The sequence below is a fragment of the Canis lupus genome, chromosome 34 (assembly GCF_048164855.1).
Source record: "Canis lupus baileyi chromosome 34, mCanLup2.hap1, whole genome shotgun sequence".
NCBI lineage: Eukaryota > Metazoa > Chordata > Mammalia > Carnivora > Canidae > Canis > Canis lupus.
In genome coordinates, this window is record NC_132871.1 from 14,568,489 (window position 1) to 14,589,006 (window position 20,518).

The 20,518-nt window shown below is 39.2% G+C and overlaps 1 protein-coding gene across 5 annotated transcripts in view; it reads left to right on the forward strand.

Moving 5' to 3' along the window:
* The window catches only part of SLC25A12 (solute carrier family 25 member 12), a 205,237-nt gene that overhangs the window by 99,854 nt on the left and 84,865 nt on the right, over window positions 1-20,518 (forward strand). For 2 of the 5 annotated variants that reach the window (XM_072810919.1, XM_072810918.1), the window contains exon 2: window positions 3,852-3,905. In XM_072810919.1, coding sequence (XP_072667020.1) covers window positions 3,852-3,905 — 54 coding nt within the window. Of the gene's footprint in view, window positions 1-2,791; window positions 3,030-3,851; window positions 3,906-20,518 lie in introns of those variants that run through there. The other 3 variants (XM_072810920.1, XM_072810922.1, XM_072810921.1) reach the window with 3 other exon arrangements.

Below are 20,518 nucleotides of genomic sequence, written 5' to 3' on the forward strand. Positions count from 1 at the left end.
GGCAGGTGCTAAACCCTGAGCCACCCAGGCGTCCCTAGTTTTAAATTAATACATAATCTCCATTGCAACTAGATTGGCACCAGTGAAGCTCTTGGACTTGCTCAAAGATCATCTATTTTTTAAGGTATATATATATGTATTTTAATAATATATATAAATTTATGTATTTTATACATATATATTTTAGGGTGTATATATATATAGCATGTATATATAAATTATATATGTATATATGTACATACATATACATATATTTTTTTTCAAAGGTAGGCTTTTTTATTTTTTTAAAGATTTATTTATTTGAGAGAGAGAGAGCCTAACCAGGAGAGGCAGAGGGACTCTCAAGCCAACTTGGTGGATTCGATCTCACGACCCTGAGATTAGCCCTGAGCTGAAACTAAGAGTTAGAAGCTTAACTGACTGCACGACCCTGGCGCCCCTCAGCTATTTTTTATTCAAGAAAATTTTCATTGTGGCTTGGTGCTTATACCTAGAAATTATTGTGGTGGGCTCTGTTTAAATGTGATGTTTTCCTCTGTGGGAGGAAGTGGTGAATCTGACTGTAAATTTTCATTCCAACAATATAGATTTGGTCAGCAACATGTTTCAATAGGAAATAATTCTTTCATTTTAAGTGTCTTCCTTTCCCTTGACTACTTTTATTCAAACTGAGGAACTTTGACCTACTAAATAGACATTCTTCCCTTAATGTAAAATAAACATCTTGAGATTCCTACTTAGAGAAACTTCATGAAATAAGAGAGCAAAGTGCCAGGGGCATAAGGTGCTAGAACAAACTATGAATTTGTAAATCCTTAAATCCAGTAACATTGTTAAAAGAACTTTGAGGGAATGAATCCCTGGGTGGCTCAGCGGTTTAGCGCTTGTCTTTGGCCCAGAGCGTGATCCTGGAGTCCCAAGATCCAGTCCCACATCAGGATCCCTGCAATGGAGCCTGCTTCTCCTCTGTCTGTGTCTCTGCCTCTCTCTCTCTCTCTCTCTCTCTCTCTCATAAATAAATAAATAAATCTTAAAAAAAGAACTTTGAACAAACTGAATAAACAGATGTAATAGTTAATTCAACTGCAGCAAAAAAACTCATTATAGGGGGATCCCTGGGTGGCTCAGCGGTTTAGCGCCTGCTCTTGGCCCAGGGCTGATCCTGGAGTCCTAGGATCCAGTCCCACCTCAGGATCCCTGCGTGGAGCCTGCTTCTGTCTTTGCTTCTCTCTCTCTGTCCCTCATGAATGAATAAATAAATAAAATCTTTAAAAAAAGCTCATTATAATACTAGTAATATAGCATTCCTTATCAGTTTCTATTTGCCACGTTTCTTTCTTCTTTCTCTCTTTCTCTCTTTCTTTCTTTCTTTCTTTCTTTCTTTCTTTCTTTCTTTCTTTCTTTCTTTCTTTCTTTCTTTCTTTCTCTTTCTCTTCTCTTTTCTTTTCTTTTTGAACATTTTATTTATTTACTCATGAGAGACAGAGAGAGAGGCAGAGACAGAAGCAGGCTCCCTGTATGGAGCTGGACATGGGACTGGATTCCGGGTCTCCAGGATCACGCCCTGGACCGAAGGTGGCGCTAAACCGCTGAGCCACCCGGGCTGCCCTCTTTCCTTATTTTTATCAACTTGGATACTTAATACAAATATTATGACTAGTGAGACCGGAGAAAAGGGAAACCTTTTCTCAACATTCAACATTGGAAATGTGAAAGAGGGTGGAGAGGGATTACAGAGCTAAGTGAGATTAAGATAAATCTTACTTTGTTAGCCTTTTTTTTTAAATATACAAAAGTATGCCTGTAGTCACAAACAAACAAACAAAAAATATATATATATATTTAAGATTGGGATTTAGGGAAGCATTGACCATCTGTAAGGTACTAGAGATTAGGAAACTATATGTTATTTTTATATATTTTTTTTACAAGCTGGACTATATCTGGCGTGTAATAGATGCCCAGTAAATGTTCAGTGAATCAATCTGTGGTTCAATATAGTCACAATGGCCAAATTCAGTTTTAGAGACATTATTTTGGTTCAAGGTAGAGCTTCTACTTAGGCAGGGCTGGCAATGTTTATGTAGGAAGCATGTCGGGCCAGGATTCAGCACCAGCCGCGTGGAAGACAAATGGATTATTTTCCGTATGCACTTGTGCCCCACCTCACTGCACAAAGGATTTGGGCGATTAGGCGGAGTATGAAGTGAGCCTACCCATAAAGCTTTATAATACAAGGGTCACAAATATGTTAAGCATATTTATCTCATGCCAATCTAAGGACGTATTTATCACGTTACATTTCCTTAGGTTCCCCCCCAGAGTGCATGCCCCCCCATATTTTTTATTGTCAATATAGCTATTTGTTGTCATGAATTCATTTAATTGTCATCATCAACGGGGACACGCCGTTTGATCCGTCGAAACCTTGCTCAGTCTGGATCCCAAGCGCTCCGTGAAGTCTCCGGAGAAAACGACTTGGGCTGCAGGCGGTGCTCAAAGCCACACCCACACGAGGCCTTAGGAAACCTGGGGCTTTCCCGGCCGCGGCTCAGCTGCAGGCAGCCCCGCCGCGCCGGAATCCCGGGGCCTGCGCTCCAGGCTTCCCCGTGGGAGGCGCGAGCTCCTCCGCAGCGAGCGCGGCCCGGGCCCGGGTCCGGCTCCCCGCGGGCGGGGCCTCGCGCCCTCTTCCCGCCCCGCCCTGGGCTCATTTGCATAGGGACGCGCGCGGCGCCCGCCCTGGGCTCATTTGCATAGGGACGCGCGCGGCCCCGGCGAGCGGGGCGGTGGGGGGGGCGGGCGCGGCCGGGGAGGCGGCGCGCGCGCGCCCTGACAGCTCGGCCCCGCTCGCTCACTCGCTCGTCCCCGGCTTCCGAGCACAGCATGGCGGTCAAGGTGACTCCCAACTCTCTGCCGCTGCCTTTATTGCATAAGAGGCGTTCTGGGGACCTTGCCTGCAGCCCCCCGCCGCTTACCATTTCCTCCGTTGCCTGTTCTTAGCTAGCGCGTCCTGGGGCTCCGGCTCGCGGGTGGGAGAGCTGCGTGGGGCTTGCACCGGAGGGAGAGGATGCCCGGCTGGGGGAGGGGAAGTAGGAGGGACTACGAGTTGGAGGGGCTTTTGGGGACCACGGGCCGGTGCGGGGGAGAGCTGTGCCCTGCCCTAGGCGCCCGGGAGCGTGAGCCCGGACTTGGGGGGGCATCGGAAAGGGAGTAGGAGGAAGTGGCACGTAAAGCCGAGGCCACCTAAGGCATCTGTATATTGCAGTGGGGGAGGGGGCGAGCGATTGAGTAATTCGGAGCTCCGGTGGGGCCGGGGCCGGGGGCGGTGGTTGGCACCGGTGCTGCAGGTGGCAGGATGTCGAGAGTGTTTGGAAACGTGGTAGCAGCTTTCGTATTTTAGGTTGGGTGGAGAAAGAGCGGAGACCATTATATTTCTGGATTGCGTTCCTTAGAGAAGAAAGGCTGCTAGGCCAGGCGATTAATTTGGGTGTTTCAACTTTCGTGTTGCCCCGTCCTTGCTGGGCCCTCTTGATTTGGAGGTGGGTGGTTGCCGTTGTGTTGCTAGTGGATGGGGAATGTAAGAGACTGATCCTCCCTGCCTCCCCTTTCCAGTCCGGAGGAAATCTGGTAGATTTGCTGTGTTAAGGTCTTCACACCTGTACTTCCTCGCCTCTGTAGTCGCAGAGCTCCGATTTGACAGGTGTTATCAGTATTAGCACTTTGGGTTTGTTTTAAACTAAATGCCCTTATAAAAGATAAGAGCATTGATTGTTAGCTTTGAAAACTCTAATCTGAAGAGATTATTTGGTCTCTGGTAAAGTATTAACTTGGCTTTTTTTTTTTCCTTACAGGTGCAAACAACCAAGCGAGGTGATCCTCATGAGTTAAGAAACATATTCCTACAGGTAAATTGGCTTGTGTAGCATGTTCTTTTATAGGGACGAAATAGATGTAAACTTAGTGCTTTTCAGGCCTTAGCTTTTTTCATTTATTCTTAAAAACATGGATAGACAATATAGTTTATAATTATTAGGGTTTGAATACAGATTTTCCTTTTTATTAAGGTTTGATAAAATATTTTCCTCAAATTATTGTTTTTTTTTAAAACATGACTTAAAGCATATAAAGAGCACTAAAAAGAACTTCCAGCTTCCTATAAGCACTATGATCAAAATTATATTTCAAAATGTATTGCTCGTGTGTGATTACTAGGTATGGTGATTAAATTTTCTTGAAAGTTGCAAGTTTATAGTTTTCCTCCTTATAAGCATTTATTTATGTAATTTGTTACAGAGCTAGGAATATTATAGTTATTGTTAATTTGTATGTGTCTTTTCTCCCTCTACTTACATTCATCAGCTTTTGGGGTTTTGTTACAAAATGCTACTGTCTGCGGTTCTTGCAAGGATCCACCTTCTAAGTTTTTAAGATTAGAGACTTGGCTGTAGACTTACAAAGCTGGCTTAGTTTTTTGTTTTGCTTTCTTCTCTTAAATTTCAGAAGTTTCTCAGGCAGGAAGTTGTACTTAAGAAGTAGATAAAAAGGGAGACAAGCTAAGGTGTTCCACTAAATACAGTGTTTTTCTCTGAAATCTTTTGAAAACTTTCTATTCTGGACCTGGGTTCTTATATAGAAACTATGACCTTGGTCAGGTCCCTCTTGGGTATTTGTTTCCTCTGTAAAATGAGAGGTGATCTCCAAGGTTCCTTCCAACTCCAAAAGTCTAGGATTCTATATTAGGAACAGATTCTAACATATGCTGATCAGCCTGGAATAGATGACATTTTTATCTGAGACTTGGGTTGCTTAAGCTATTGTTGGGGAAGAGGCTGCATAGATGACCATACATATTTGTAGTTCATGAAAAAGAATTAGTGAAAAGTGGAATTTTAAATTTTATAAAATCTGATAAAAGGAAGCATCATTTCCAGAACATAAGTAGTTGTAATAGAAATGATCTATTAATGGCTTGAAACTTTTATTCCTCACAAGTATTCTTGAAAATAGCGAAAAATATGTCTGTTAACCATACCATATGATTATTTTTAGTGGTTTTGTGAGAAGTTGGTGTGATACAGTCACTTTTTTCTAGATTAGGTAGGCATGGAAGAAATCATTTGAAATGATGCATGATGTAATGAAGGTGTCAAGAACACTGGGTTCAGTTCCCAGTCTTGCCTCTGATTGTTTTACCTGTAGGCTACCTGTTTGGACTTTCTGGGCTTTATCTTCTCATGTGGGACTCAACATCAGGAAATGGGAATTGAGATCCTTTCAGCTTTGTTTATTTATTTATTTATTTTTAAAGATTTTATTTATTCGTGAGAGACACAGAGAGAGAGGCAGAGACATAGGAAGAAGGGGAGGAGAAGCAGGCTCCATGCAGAGAGCCCGATGCAGGACTGGATCCCTGACTCCAGGATCACGCCATAAGCCAAAGGCAGACGCTCAACTGTTGAGCCACCCAGGTGTCCCAAGATCCTTTCAGCTTTATTATTTATTTATTTTTTTAAAAAGATTTTATTTATTTATTCATGACAGAGAGAAAGAGGCAGAGACATAGGCAGAGGGAGAAGCAGGCTCCATGCAGAGTCTGAATTGGGACTCGATTCCAGGTTTCCAGAATCAGGCCCTGGGCTGAAGGCGGCGCTAAACTTCTGAGCCACCCAGGCTGTCCCCTTTCAGCTTTAAGAGTCCTATGGAGGGGCACCTGGGTGGCACAGTCAGTTAAGTATCTGACTCTTGGTTTTCGTTCAGGTCTGATCGCAGGGTCTAAGATCAAGCCCCATGTCAGGCTCCAGACCCTGTGGGCAGTCTACTTGAGTTTCTCTCCCTCTCTCTCTCTCTTCCTCTGCCCATACATTCTGTGCACATATGTGCATGCACATATGTGCACAGAATAAATCTTAAAATTTCTCGAATAAATCTTAAAATCCTATGGAGGGGTGCCTGGGTGGCTCAGCCAGTTAAGTGTCTGCCTTCCACTCAGGTCATGAGGTTCTGGGATCAAGCTCCATGCAGGGCTCCCTGCTCAGTGGAGAGCCTGCTTCTCCATCTCCCTCTGCTGCTCCCCTTGCTTATGCTTGTGCACTCTCTCTGTCAAATAAATAAATACAAATGTTTAACAACAACAAAAATCCTATGGAAAAAAATCCATGATTCTGCATGGATTTGGTTTTTTGGAGGACAGAGGATAGAAATATAAGGAGAGAGCTGGAATTATGCCTAGCATTTTGACAACCTTTAAATCTTATTGTTATCATTTTTTTTTAAAGATTTTTATTTTTAAGTAATATCTACACATGTGGGCCTCGAACTTAAAACCCTGAGATCAAGAATTGCATGCTCTACCAACTGGGCCAACCAGGTGCCCCCTTATCATTATCTTTTTACACATTATTTTTATGGCGCCCTTATTTTTTATATTGAAAGATTGTGGAATTCATAACAGTGTATTTAGCACTAGTTAATAAAGCATTGACCCAAGAATTATTGATAGATAAGAGATCATAGATATTTACCTTCATTAGCTAGAAAGATACAGTATGGTTATTTGAATCATTTTGAGGACAGTTACAAGTAACATAGCAGATTTTTCTTATTCCTGTCTTGAGTACTTCAAACTCTAGTTACTTGAAGCTATAGGAAATTGTTCAGAAATAGTTTGATTTTAGAAGTATATGATTTATTAATATTTTAAAGATACTAAGCAAAAATACATACTAACTATATATTTCTTTAGCATTTAATATATTTTATCAACAAATATTTAATAAGGACTGTTTCCTGTGTGCCATGTGTGCAGTTGTATTTAGTTTAGCAGTAGATACCAGTTGAATAATCAAAGGAGAGGATTGAGCCAAGACTTGAATGGTAGTGGACCTGTGACTAGCTCCTTTCTCAGACCCATTCAGTCTCTAACAGGTTGTGGTTGAGGTAGTCAAGAATAATAAAGTCCAATGCATAGCCTCTGGTAGAACGATCGAATTGGCTTGCCTGGATCAAAGTGGTTGTAACAGTAATGACAATGGCTAACAGTTATTGATCTTTCTGCGCTGGGCACCAGCCTAGTGTTTTAAGGGCACTACATTAATTTTCATAACAACCTTAGGAGGTAGGGTTAGAGTCCCTGTTAAATACATGAAGTTAAGTGACTTGGTTAATGTCATTTAGTCCTTAAGTGGTGGAGGCTGGATTCCAATCAAACTGCAGAACCTGTACTCTTGACCCTTATACTAAATCACTTGTGGAGTCTCAAAATGGGGGGGGGGGGTAGGTAATTTTTTGAAAGCTAGAGGTATATAAGGGGCTAATGGCAGCTGTGTTTGTTAAGTTAAAGGAAAAAAAATCTGGTTACTTAGGTGATGGGGAAAAAAAGCGCCTTTACATTGTAACTTCCTAGAACATTTGGTCAGTGAGTTTGGATTTGAAACAGTAGGGAGGCACTCTGGGTTTCTGAGCCGGGAAATTGAAGTGGTACATTCTGACAGCTCTTTGTGTACGTTGGGTAAAGTGTGGAGAGGTTGGAAGGAGGTAGGGACATCAGCTAAGAGGCTGTTGAAGTAATACATGTGGGAGATAATGACCCGGAGTGGCTGATGGCTGGGGAAATGGAAAGGAAGGACAATACCAGGGACTTTGTAAGGGGTGAATCTGTTGAATTTGATATTAAATACAGAAGTAAAGGAAAAAGTAGTGAATCTGGATAGATGTTAATTGAGGAGACATCTATTTTTGGGAATTTTGGGGGGAGGGAGCAGTTTAAGTTTGGTACTTTAAAAAAGTATGTCCCAATATGTCAAATCTGTCAGGTTTGGAGAGAGACAGATTTGTACAGGTGGTGGATAAATCCTTGTGGTGAGGGGATTAAATATAAAAGAAATAAGACCAGGAATAAGAGACTGATTTATAAGTGATAATTCACAATTGAAGTGGGAAGGAGGAGGAGAACTAGGGAGAATCATCCCATGGAAGTTTAAAGTAGTTTCAAAACAAAGGATATAGGGATCCCTGGGTGGCTCAGTGGTTTAGTGCCTGACATTGGCTCAGGGTGTGATCCTGGAGTCCCAGGATTGAGTCCCAGGATCAAGTCCCAGGATCGAGTCCCGCATCGGGCTCCCTGCAGGGAGCTTGCTTCTCTGCTGCTCTCTCTGCCCCTCTCTCTCTGTCTCTCATGAATGAATAAATAAAATCTTTTTTTTTTTTAAAAAAAAGGATATAGTCAAAGATTAAAGTACAGATTATTGCTATTAGTATAATTTGGTTTTGGTAGGATCCTTTGAGCTGTTTAAAGACTACAGGGAAGATTTAATTTTGAATTTTGGAATACAATTAAAAACTTTTTTGTAAAACTTGGATCTGTGGGATTAACTAATTTACAAATACTCATTTTTGTCAACAGCAAAATATTTTTCTTTGAAAGTGCAGATCTGTCTATATTTAATGGAATTACATGTGCAAGTTTGTGAGAAGGGCTTTATAAAAGTAAAGTATTATTTTGCATATAGGGAAATAGATTTTTTTGTGTGTGTGTTCATTGCTTCTCAAATTTTGATGAGCTATATTTTCTTTCTTTTCTTTCTCTTTTCTGATTTTATTTATTTATTCATGAGATCCACAGAGAGAGAGGCAGAGACACAGGCAGAGGGAGAAGCAGGTTCCACGCAGGGAGCCCGATGTGGGACTCCATCCCCGGTCTCCAGGATCATGCCCTGGACTGAAGGCGGTGCTAAACCGCTGAGCTACCCGGGCTGCCCTATGAGCTATATTTTCTATTAAAAAAATAATATTTATTAGGATTCTGCTTTTTCTTGTCTCCTACAAGTTCATAAAATTGGAGCACAACAAATGATTTTTTTTTTTACTTTTCTGAATGATTTTATTTATTTTTAATTCAGTTAGCCAACACAATAAATGAATTCTTATATGTTAGATTGTGCTATAATTTTACAATCAGTTGTCAAGCTAAGATCTTATTATTTCTACCCTTACAACTGTCATTTCTTGATTTATCTCTTACCTCTCTCACCCACATACTATCATTGACTCATTTTGCGCTACATCATATACTGTAGCAAAAGGAAGACAATAGAAGTAATGAAGAGGTGGGTAAGGTGAGGATAACAGGCATGTCACAGGCTGTTTGTTATAAACCTGACAAAACTTCAGAATGAGGAGTTAATCTAGTCTATGCTTTGTGGCAAAGTAAGTTTATCAAAAATTGTTTTAAGTGAATAGTTTGTCAAGGTGTCTTTTTTTAAGTTGGTAGACTTATTTATTTATCAATGTATTATACAGTGAAAGCAACACATGTTGAGACTGTATCATTATATATGTTAAACTAAAAACTTACTACAATGGAATCCTGTTCTTTTGATCCTGTTTTTTCTCTTTTTTGATCCTGTTCTTTTTCTCTCTCTTTTTTTTTTTTTTTTGGAAAACTTTATTTGAGAGAGAGAGCACAAACGGGGGGAGGGGTAGAAGGAGAGGGAAAGAAGCAGATATTGCACTAATCATGGAGTCTGACATGAGGCTGATAAGACCCTGAGATCATGATCTGAGCTTAACAACTGAGCCACCCAGGCACCTCATCCTGTTCTTTTTCTCATTATTACCAGTGTAACAATGAAGATCATATATCATATAAAAATTATGGAAATGCATTTTCCCCTGTGTTATTTTAGAGAATAAGCGGAAGAAGATGCTGCTAATGTAAAGCAAAGAGTGATTCTTCCTTAGGGTTTTTTTTTTTTTGATAATATATTAATTTTTGATAGAAATATCCTTTTATTCAATAAGTATTTTTTTTACGTATTTGTTTATTTTTGGCAATAACCTGGGGCTGAGAAGGGAATTAAGCAGGGCGTTTAGCAGGAGACGCTTCTACTTTTTGGAATAGGAATTAGGGCTATGTTTTCAAAAGCATGGAATGTGTACTATAAATGATAACATCTACTGAGGCCCAATGTGAAGGAAAAAGTTACTCTCATAAGGTATTTGTGGAAACAAAGACTCTTTGAAAAGCAACCTGGCAATAGTTTAAAATAGAAAGAAGATACCATTTGAGCAAACAATCCTACTTTTGAGGTATTTATCGCAGAGAAATAAAAATTCTCATAAGAGGGATCCCTGGGTGGCGCAGCGGTTTGGCGCCTGCCTTTGGCCCAGGGCGCGATCCTGGAGACCCGGGATCGAATCCCACATCGGGCTCCCGGTGCATGGAGCCTGCTTCTCCCTCTGCCTATGTCTCTGCCTCTCTCTCTCTCTCTCTCTGTGACTATCATAAATAAATAAAAATTAAAAAAAAAAAATTATAAAAAAAAAAAATTCTCATAAGAATATATATGCACAAGGTTGTTAGTTGCAGTATTCAGTTGTTCCTTGAGAAAAAGAAAAAGGAAACGAGAAATATTATCAAAGGGGAGTGGTAGAAAAATTATGGAATAAACATCCTGTCGAAAATTATGCAGAACTAAAAAGGATGAGTTAGGCCTATTGCAGTTGATTTAGAGAGATTTCCAATGTACCTTTAAGTGAGATAAGAAAGATGTAAAAAAGTGTATATAGTATAATTACAGTTTTCTAAAAGCCACTTCATATATATTGTATGTATGTTTGCATATATACATGCTTATAGAAGAATTAGGGGAAAATAAAAACAAAGTCTTAATGTGTATGTATTAGGTTTTAGATCAAGTGAATATAAAAAGTAAGAATTTAGCTTTTCAGAACCTGAAGTTAAAAGAGGACTTCCCAGACTAAATTGGGTTGAATAAACCCAGTATGAGATACACAGAAAGGGATCTATAGTTTTCTTAGCTATACTGGTTAAGGGTTTTCACTAGTTCTTTAGAATATAGGCATTGGGAACTCCTGGGTGGCTCATCGACTCAGCGTCTGCCTTCGGCTCAGGGCGTGATCCTGGGCTTCAAGATTGAGTCCCACGTCGGGCTCCCTGCATGGAGCCTGCTTCTCCCTCTGCCTGTGTCTCTGCTTCTCTCTCTCTGTCTCTCATGAATAAATAAGTAAAATTAAAAATAAAGTTTTAAAAAAAAGAATATAGACATTGAAGATGATAGCCTTTATCTTTAGTATATTGGTATTTGCCATAAACTATGTAGAGTTTTCATTTTAAAAGAAGGGTTAGGCATTGAGGGCATACTCACATCATGGTGAGACTTTATTCTTGAGTCAACTGAAGGATTGAAAAATAATTGAAAACATGAGAAAATTAGTGTATTAAATGCCGGGTTGTGTTCTATTACTCATCAATATAATTTTAATTGGCTACTACGTGCCAGGCTAGGTATTGTGCTGGGTTCTACATTTATAGATTTTAAAGATTTTAAAAAATTATTTGAGAGAGAGGGAGAGAGCATGAGCTGGGGGGGTGGGGAGGCAGGGGGAAAGTGAGAAGCAGATTCCCTGCTGAGCAGGGAGCCCGAGGTGTGAGGTGCTGCTGGATCCAAGAATCCCATGATTATGACCTGAGCCAAAGGCAGACACTTAACTGACTGTGCCACCCAGGTGCCCTATCTATAGATTTTAGATAGAGAAGTTCAGTGAAGGTAAAATCTCACATTCTAGGTAGTAGTGAGACAGACAATAGCAAAGCCCACAGACTTGGGAGGAAAAAAAAAAATCTGCAGAAGATGACAAGTCTAATAATGAAATAAACAATGGTGGAAATGGTCGTCATTTTTTTTTAATGTGACTTTTTAAATTTTTTTTAAAGGTTTTATTTTTTTATTCATGACACACACACACACACACACACACACACACACACACACACACAGAGAAAGGCAGAGACACAGGCAGAGGGAGAAGCAGACTCCATGCAGGGACCCTGATGCAGGACTCGATCCTGGGTCTCCAGGATCACGCCCTGGACTGAAGGCCGTGCTAAGCCACTGAGCCACCCAGGGTGCCCCTGGCTGTCATTTTTCAAGAGGGTGGTGAGATAAGAGATGGGACTAAAAGGTGGGTAGAGGGAATTCTGATCAGAGGTCTCAGATGTGTAAAGGCCTAGATGTGGATAAGGGCTTGGTATGTTCAGCAAACAGAAAGGAGACCAGTGTGCCTGAAGTGTCAGTAAATGGGCAGCCCTAGTGGTGCAGCAGTTTAGCACTGCCTGCAGCCCCAGGGTGTGATCCTGGAGACCTGGGATCGAGTCCTACGTCGGGCTCCCTGCATGGAGCCTGCTTCTCCCTCTGCCTGTGTCTCTGCCTCTCTCTCTCTCTCTGAATAAATAAGTAAGTAAATAAATAAATATTAAAAAAAAAATGAAGTGTCAGTAAATGAGGGAGTGAATGGCCAGTAAGAGATGAGCCAAAGGAGAACCATATCAGGCACATCCTTGTTTGTAGGCCATGGAAAAGAGTTTGGATTTCTTTTCTTTTCTTTTTTTTTTTTTTTTTTTTTTAAGAGCATTGTTGAAACTACTGAAGGTCTTTCACCTTAGAAGTGGAATAATTCAATTTACATTTTGAATAGATTATATTTAATAGATCATATTGAAATGTAAACTTTCTTATACATTTCTGTGCTTTCTTATGTATGACTGCTTGTGATTCTTCTAATTTAATTTCCTCCTGTCCATGGGGTTCTTAGAATATCTTGAATGAGGCCTCAGGTGACTCCTTTTCATACAGGAGACAGCAGAATGTAGCTGGTGCCTACAAGGGCTTTGTAGTCTGACCTGGATTTGAGTCCTTATTTGATTCCTTTTTGCAGTATGACTGTAGGTATTTGCATTAGTTTTGGAGTCTGTTTCCTCCAAACAGACTTATCTAAGAAGGGATAACTACACCTAGCACATATGGATGTTATAAAGATTAGCTGAGGTAATGTGTGATGATGCCTAATACATGGAGTTTAGTTCTTTTTTTGTTGTTAAGATTTTTATGTATTTATTCATGAGGGACACACAGAGAGAGGTAAAAACATAGGCAGAGGGAGAAGCAGGCTCCTTGTAGAGACTCTGATGAGGGACTCAATCCCAGGACCCCGGGATCATACCCTGAGCCAAAGACAGACGCTCAACTGCTGAGCCACCCAGGCATCCGCATGGAGCTTAGTTCTGTATTCCCTTCCTTTTCTTCTAAAATGAGATGAAGACCTTTCTTTCCTGAATAAGATCTGAATCCCTTGACTTTCCCAGGTAACTGTGCTGGATCTATAAAGTGACTAAGATATTAATATGTGCATATGATTATGTGCATATAATCAGCTAATGACATTTTTTGAGACATACCCCTGAAGATCTTTACAAATCCCCACATTTGGAAATATCATCAGAAGAGGTAACTTCTCTCAAGTTTGTAGGTTATGAAAAAGGATATAGCTATGGTCTAAGTTTGAGAGACTATGGAAGATATTTACAGAGTTGTCTTTGGAACCTTCAGTTGCTCAGTCTGAACCAGAGAAGGAATTCTAGTCCAGTTCTAGACTCTGAAATACCAAGACACAGACCTAAAAGAGAGACTTGTAATTCATTCTTTATCTGTGCAACTTAAAAAGAAAAATCTCCCTGATCTCTCCAGCTCTCTTTTACTTAACATTACTGAAGTTTCTGAAGCATCATTCACTGAAACCAGTGTCAGAGCCACGGTTGGGCTTCTGAAACTGTACTACTTATTGAATCACTATTATGTCTCAGACACTAATGTAAGTATTTTATACAAATCATTATAGTTAATCCTCAGAACAATTCTACAAGGTGGTAACCATTAATATTCCCATTTTATAGATGAAGAAACTGAACCCTAGAAGAGTTAATCCTACTCAAGGTTATACAGTAAATGGAAGAGACCTGCTCTGTGTATTTCAATGCAACTTGCCTTTTTTAGTTAATATTGTTTGGAGATACAGGTATCTTAGTACATATAGAATCATCTCACTGTTTTTCTGTAGTCTTTTATTTTTATTTATTTCTTTAAAATATTTTATTTCTTTATTCATGAGAGACACAGAGAGAGGCAGAGAGACCTAGGCTGAGGGAGAAGGAGGCTCCCTGTGGGGAGCCTGATGTGGGACTTGATCCTAAGACCTGGGGAATCACACCCTGAGCTGAAGGCAGATGCTCAACCACTGAGCCACCCAGGTGCCCCTTCTGTAGTCTCTTAAAAAGCCTTTCTTAATTATGGAAAATTTTAAACCTATATAAAGTTAGAGAAAATAGTATAATGAATTACCATGTATCCATAACTCAGCTTCACCAACTGTTAAGCTAATCTTGCTTTATCTGTGTTGTGCTTGCATTGGATTATTTTGAAGCAATTCCCAGACATTGTATCCGGGCATACACAAATACTCTAGTATCTCTAAAGGTGATGACTCTAAAAAACCATCAAACCACAATTCAATTATTACAGGTAAAAATATTCCTTAATAATGTAGCTTTCCATTCAGTATTGAAATTTTCCTGTTTGTTTCATTTTTTTTAAGTTGCTTTATTAAAATCAGGATCTAAACCATGTTCGTACATTACATTTGGTAGATCTTTCTCTTAAATCTTTTAATATTTTCCACTTCCTACCAGCATAAAGGTCCTTTTTCTCTGTGGCAAAAATCTTGATATTTAATCAAGGCCTACCAACATTACAGCAATTCTGCACTCTAGGAGCTGCACCTTGATTGTCAAAGACATGATTTGCCCAGGCTTATAAATATATATGCTCCTTGTATGTTCCCATGGTTACTTAGACCAAGAGATTGAAGTATTTATTTTAAGAACAATGCAAATTAATTATTCAACTTAATCTGCCCTGAGAAGCATTCTAGTTTCAGTTATCGAGTTCTCTGGGGTCATTATTTTATTTCTAAGATTTTTGACTGTTTTGAGAGGAAAATTATTTTGGTAGACCTACCTTATTATGGTAGCTTTACTTGAGATGTCAGTGATTAACAACGGTCTTGTATCTCACTGCCCTGGTAGGAATTGCTTTGTTTAGTAGCTGACCATAGGACTTGATACAATGGACAATAAAAATACATATATTAAAGCAAAAAAGAAAAATAAGCACATAATATTTCATGGAAACAAGTTGAGGTAGGCAGACTTTTAGAGAACTTTTTTTGTAAAATCAGTAGAAGGTTTGTTTCTAGTGACGTGAAATATGCAACTGAAAGTGCTAGTTATAATTAGATGTATAAAATTGCATTTTCCTAATGCATGTGTAGTTGATTTTAGTAAATATCAGAAAAATTTTGCATCACTAATTAAAATCTTTTAAAAAGAAAAAAATCTTTTAAAAAGTATATGTTATAGTTATTTTATTAAAATATTACTTGAGAGATGAATTCCACATTGTACTGTTGTTAACAGGATTTGTATGTCAGACCTGTTGCAGTCTGCTCCTCATGCAGAGTGCTCGTGTAGTGAAAGGGCATACATTCCTGACTAAATTTGGCTTCTGTTAGGAGTAAGAGCAGTAAAAGTGAAGGACAGCAAGAGGATTAGCTTTGTATGCTTAGCTCTTCCATTGTTCACATACTCATTTTTTCTCAATGGGAAATGCTTTATGTGGTATCTGTAGTTACCACTTTGTGACATTGTCGTTTGAGAGTTACTGAAATTAAAAAGGATGGTTAAGATCTGAAAATGTCAGTTCATCTCAGTTGGAATAAAGTCATGGAGCAACAGTGTGTTTTGACTCATATTACAGCCACGTGTTAGATAAGCAGAGGTGAAGCTGGCTAGGCCAGTTAGGACCGATTTGGTAAACCAAAATATGGCTTTGGGGGTAGAAGCCAACCCCAAGGAAACCTTGGTTTGGAGGAAGATGAAGAGTTAGAACAATAACTCCTTCATGCTTGGGCAAAAGTAGAACATTTAAGCAAGGAGGGAAATTGGGACCCTATGCTTTTCCATGTTTCTAAGCATTTTAGAAGAACTACAGTATCTCAATATGCATTAGTTTTATAATTTGTAAGTACTTTGGTGTTCAAGATCTCATTTTTTCCCTTGCATCAAGACAGCTATCTTTCTTTACCGTCTTATTAGAGAAGAGGCTCAGAGAAGCTGTGTTTCATTCAAGAAATTGCAACCAGTTAACAGCACAGGGGATTTAGAACTCTTTTCTTTTCTTTTTTTTTTTTTTTAAGATTTTATTCATTTATTCATGAGAGATAACAGAGAGAGAGAGAGGCAGAGAAGCAGGCTCCACACAGGGAGCCCGACGTGGGACTCGATCCCGGGTCTCCAAGATCAGGCCCTGGGCTGAAGGCGGCGCTAAACCGCTGAGCCACCCCAGCTGCCCTAGAATTCTTTTCTGACCTGGTTTCGGTGTCCATCATGCCACTATCTCTGAGCTATGTGAGGGTAGGAACTATGTTTTTGTGATCTTTGCATCCCTAGTACCAGGCATAGTGTCCAGCATACAATTGGTATTTAATAAATGTTTTTTTTTTTTTAATGCAAAATGACCTGGAAGATTTTATATTAGCAGGTTTTTGGTTTAAAAAGTAGTGCTTCTGGGCAGCCTGGGTGGCTCAGCAGTTTAGTGTCGCTTTTGGCCCAGGGCATGATCCTGGAGACCCGACCCGGGTTCGGGTCACACGTCGGGCTCCCTGCATAGAGTCTGCTTCTTCCTCTGCCTGTGTCTCTGCCTCTCTCTCTCTCTGTCTCTCATGAATAAATAAAATAAAATAAAGTAGTGCTTCTAAATATATTACCTTGGTTTTGGTGTGCATACTTAAAATCTTGATACACTGTATAGTTCCTTTTTTTTTTTTTTAATATTTTATCTCTTTATTCATGAGAGACAGAGAATGGCAGAGACATAGGCAGAGGGAAAAGCAGGCTCCATGCAGAGAGCCCAGTGTAGGACTCGATCCCAGCACTCTGGGATCACAAGACAGATGCTCAACCACTGACTCACCCAGGCATCCTGATACACTGTATACTTTTTAAAAAGTAACCAGCTTTCTAGTTATAATAGATCAGACTTTATAATCTCTGGAAAATCTTTTAGACATATAAAATATCAGAGGATGTATTTGTCTTTGGACTTAAATGATTTAAACAGGTAATTTGTATCATTTAGACTATTTGCATTTTTTACTCATTCATGTCATTGAATTTTAAGTTAACCTTCTTTACTCCTTACTCAATAGAAATTTGGGATTGCATGAAAACTTTTCGTAAAATCTGCTTTACAGTTAACCTCTAATATAGGTTAAAAATAGTAAATTGTAAAGGAGTTACTAGCGTTTAATTTATCCAGTCAAGTGAGACCTTGATATGTTGACTTGGTAGGCAAAATATTTCTAGACAACATGACCTCATTTGGAGCTAGAGGTAGTTCAGTGTAAGTACAATAGTATAAGTACGTATATCTATAAATGAAACACTGTCATTTTTTTTTTAAGATTTTTTTTTTTTTATTTATTCATGAGAGACACAGAGAGAGAGAGAGAGGCAGAGACACAGGTGGAGGGAAAAGCAGGCTCCATGCAGGGAGCCCGACGTGTGACTAGATCCCCGCTCTCCAGGATCACACCCTGGGCCGATGGCACGCTAGACCGCTGAGCCACCCGGGCTGCCCTAACACTGTTGTCTTTTTTTTTTTTTTTTTTTTAAACACTGTTATCTTTTATCAGCAATAATAAATGAAGATTCTAATCTTTCATTAAGATCCATTTTATTTCTCAAGCTTCAGAATGTCAAGACTTTCAAGCACATGTCCACTAAATATAAATTTAAATTTTTCTGGAAATGTCAAAACTATGTGCACTTTTACATTCAAATGCTTGAGTTGGATTTGGAAAAAGTTTAATCAAGAAAATAAATCACCTATTTTTGTTTGGATACTGTCAGCTACTTCTTGTCAATGTCTTTCATGTGTCCTTGACTTCCTGCCCAAGAGGATTTACAACTGCTTAAGAGACGTCTTTGAAATGGCAAATGATTAACTCTAAAGTTATTTGGAGTTTGGATGTAATATTTGGTTAATTTCATTTAAAGTAATTTTGGTTCACTCTTTGAAATGACAGGAATGATATGGAAATGATATTGTAAAACTAGTCAGTTGGTTGATATATTAAATTTTAGGCATAACTGTTAGCATGGGAGACCCAAAACTTTCATTTTTTTTCAAAACTTTCTTTTAAATAGCTTTTTATTGTTTTTAGTATAAATATACAAGTCATTTGGTTAGTAGAAAGAGAAGGTGGCCACTTAACCTTTTCTCATTTCTAGCCCTCTGTGTTACTCAAGGCCATGTTTACTTTGTTTAAAACATTTATTATCCAGTCAATTAAAATAAGCATCGAAAGTAATGAAGTTTAAAATAAACGAGTCATTCTTATTTTAAAAGTATTTTAAGATATACTTTTGGTTTAAATATATCACGCATTTTTAAAGTACCTGCTTTTCTTTGTTAACATAATACCTAAAATGTTTTAGTGTCTTGACTGACTGTGGGTAGATTCTAGTTTCAGTTCTGTACTCCCTCTTCTGTCTGTTCAGGCAAACAGACTCACTGACATTGCCAAGTAATTGTCTCTAATTTAATGAGTTAATTAGTTAACTGTCTCCTGTAAAAGTCAAGTACCGACTCCTTATGGATGAGAAGACTTGTTTTTTTTTTTTTCCCCTGTGAGCTATACACTTTATCTTTCAGTTCAAATCAAGTTAAAATAGAGTAAGAGAGTTGGGGAAAACACTAGCAAAATACCTCAGGGTAAGTGATTCTCTGGCATCATTTATAACCCCAGATACTGGCAAAGCCTGTTCCAGGACTTGTCAACAAAAGCATTTGTTTTCCTTGTTGGCTCCTGTGTCCTTGGTTTGTGCTAAGGCTGCTCTGTTTCGTAATAAAGTAAAAAATGTTGTGAATTCCTGGTGATTCTGTAAGTACAGTATACTTTGTGTGTGTTTTCTATGTGTAGCCTGGTAGTCAAATTCAGATATTACTATAAGATGTTAGACACCTGTGGCAAAAAGAAATGGAGAATCAGTTGCCACATTTTGTTAATACTACCTCTGAGGGGTTCTCATATTCTCTTTTTTGAGAACTGACATCTGATTAAGGAAAGCAAGCAGCACTCAAATAGTTGTAAAGAGAACAAAGATCTCCATAACCTATCTCTAGTTATTTTTTTATTTTGCATCTTGTGTTTGGTTCCTCCTTTTTAAAAAAATTTTATAGGAGTCAGACCCAAGATTCCTTGTCAAAGGATGTGAGCATTCTTATAGTTCTTTATATATGACATGTTGTGTGTATGTATCTTGCTGAATCATTTTCCAAAATGACTGAATTTGAAAAAAGCAAGATGTACAGAACAGTATTAATAGTTATCATTTGTATAAAAAGAAATGGGTTAGGGGGCTCCCGGGTGGCTCAGCGGTTTAACACTGCCTTCAGCCCAGGGCCTGATCCTGGAGGCCAGGGATCGAGTTCCATGTCAGGCTCCCTGCATGGAGCCTGCTTCTCCCTCTGCCTGTGTCTCTGCCTCTCTCTCTCTCTCTCTCTGTGTGTCTCTCATGAATAAATAAATAAAATCTAAAAAAAAAAAAAAAAAAAAAAAAGAAATGGGTTAGAATATTCTTGCATATTTGTGTGTATATACATTAGCATGTATATGCATGTGTCTCCTATATATAATCATTTATTTATTTTTAAAGATTTTATGTATTTATTGATGAGAAACACAGAGACACAGGCAGAGGAGAAGCAGGCTCCATGCAGGGAAGCCCAATGTGGGACTCGATCCCAGGACTCCAGGATCATGCCCTGAGCCGAAGGCAGACGCTCAACCACTGAGCCACCCAGGTGTCCCTATATTAATCATTTATGCATAAAACATCTGGAAGCATATATAAGAAATTGCCTCTGGAGTGGAGTATTTTTTTTTTTTAAGATTTTATTTGTTTATTCATGAGAGATCCAGAGAGAGAGAGAGGCAGAGGCATAGGCAGAGAGGGAAGCAGGCTCCATGCAGGGAGCCCGATGTAGGACTCGACCCCAGGACTCCAGGATCACGCCCTGGGCCAAAGGCAGGCGCTCAACCGCTGAGCCACCCAGGCGTCCCTGGAGTGGAATATTGAGTGACTGGGGACAGAGGGGTTAGAAATTCTTCTGTGTATACCCTTTTGTACCTTTTGAATTCATTTTTAAAAAAAAATTAGCAAGGCATGAAAATACCCATTTTTTTTTTTTTCATTTGCACTCCCAACTTCAGTAGGGGATACTTGATCTCTCTCCCCCCAGTCAGTTTCTGTCTTCTCCAAACCATCTTTTATATTGCTACAAGAGAGAGCACAGGTCAGATCACATCTCTGTCCTCCTTTGAAACTTTTAGTGGCCTCCCATGGCCCACAGAATGGAGTTCCGACTATTCAATTTAGCATTCAAAACCTTCCATCATCTTGTCTCAAGCTGCCTTTTCAGTTTCGCCTTCTACTATCATCTTTATATATCCTCTCTTCATTGCCATTTCTCTACCCCCCCAAAAAAAAGAAAAAAAATGTATTTTTGAATTTCTATATGTGTTCACATTTTTTTTTTTTTTT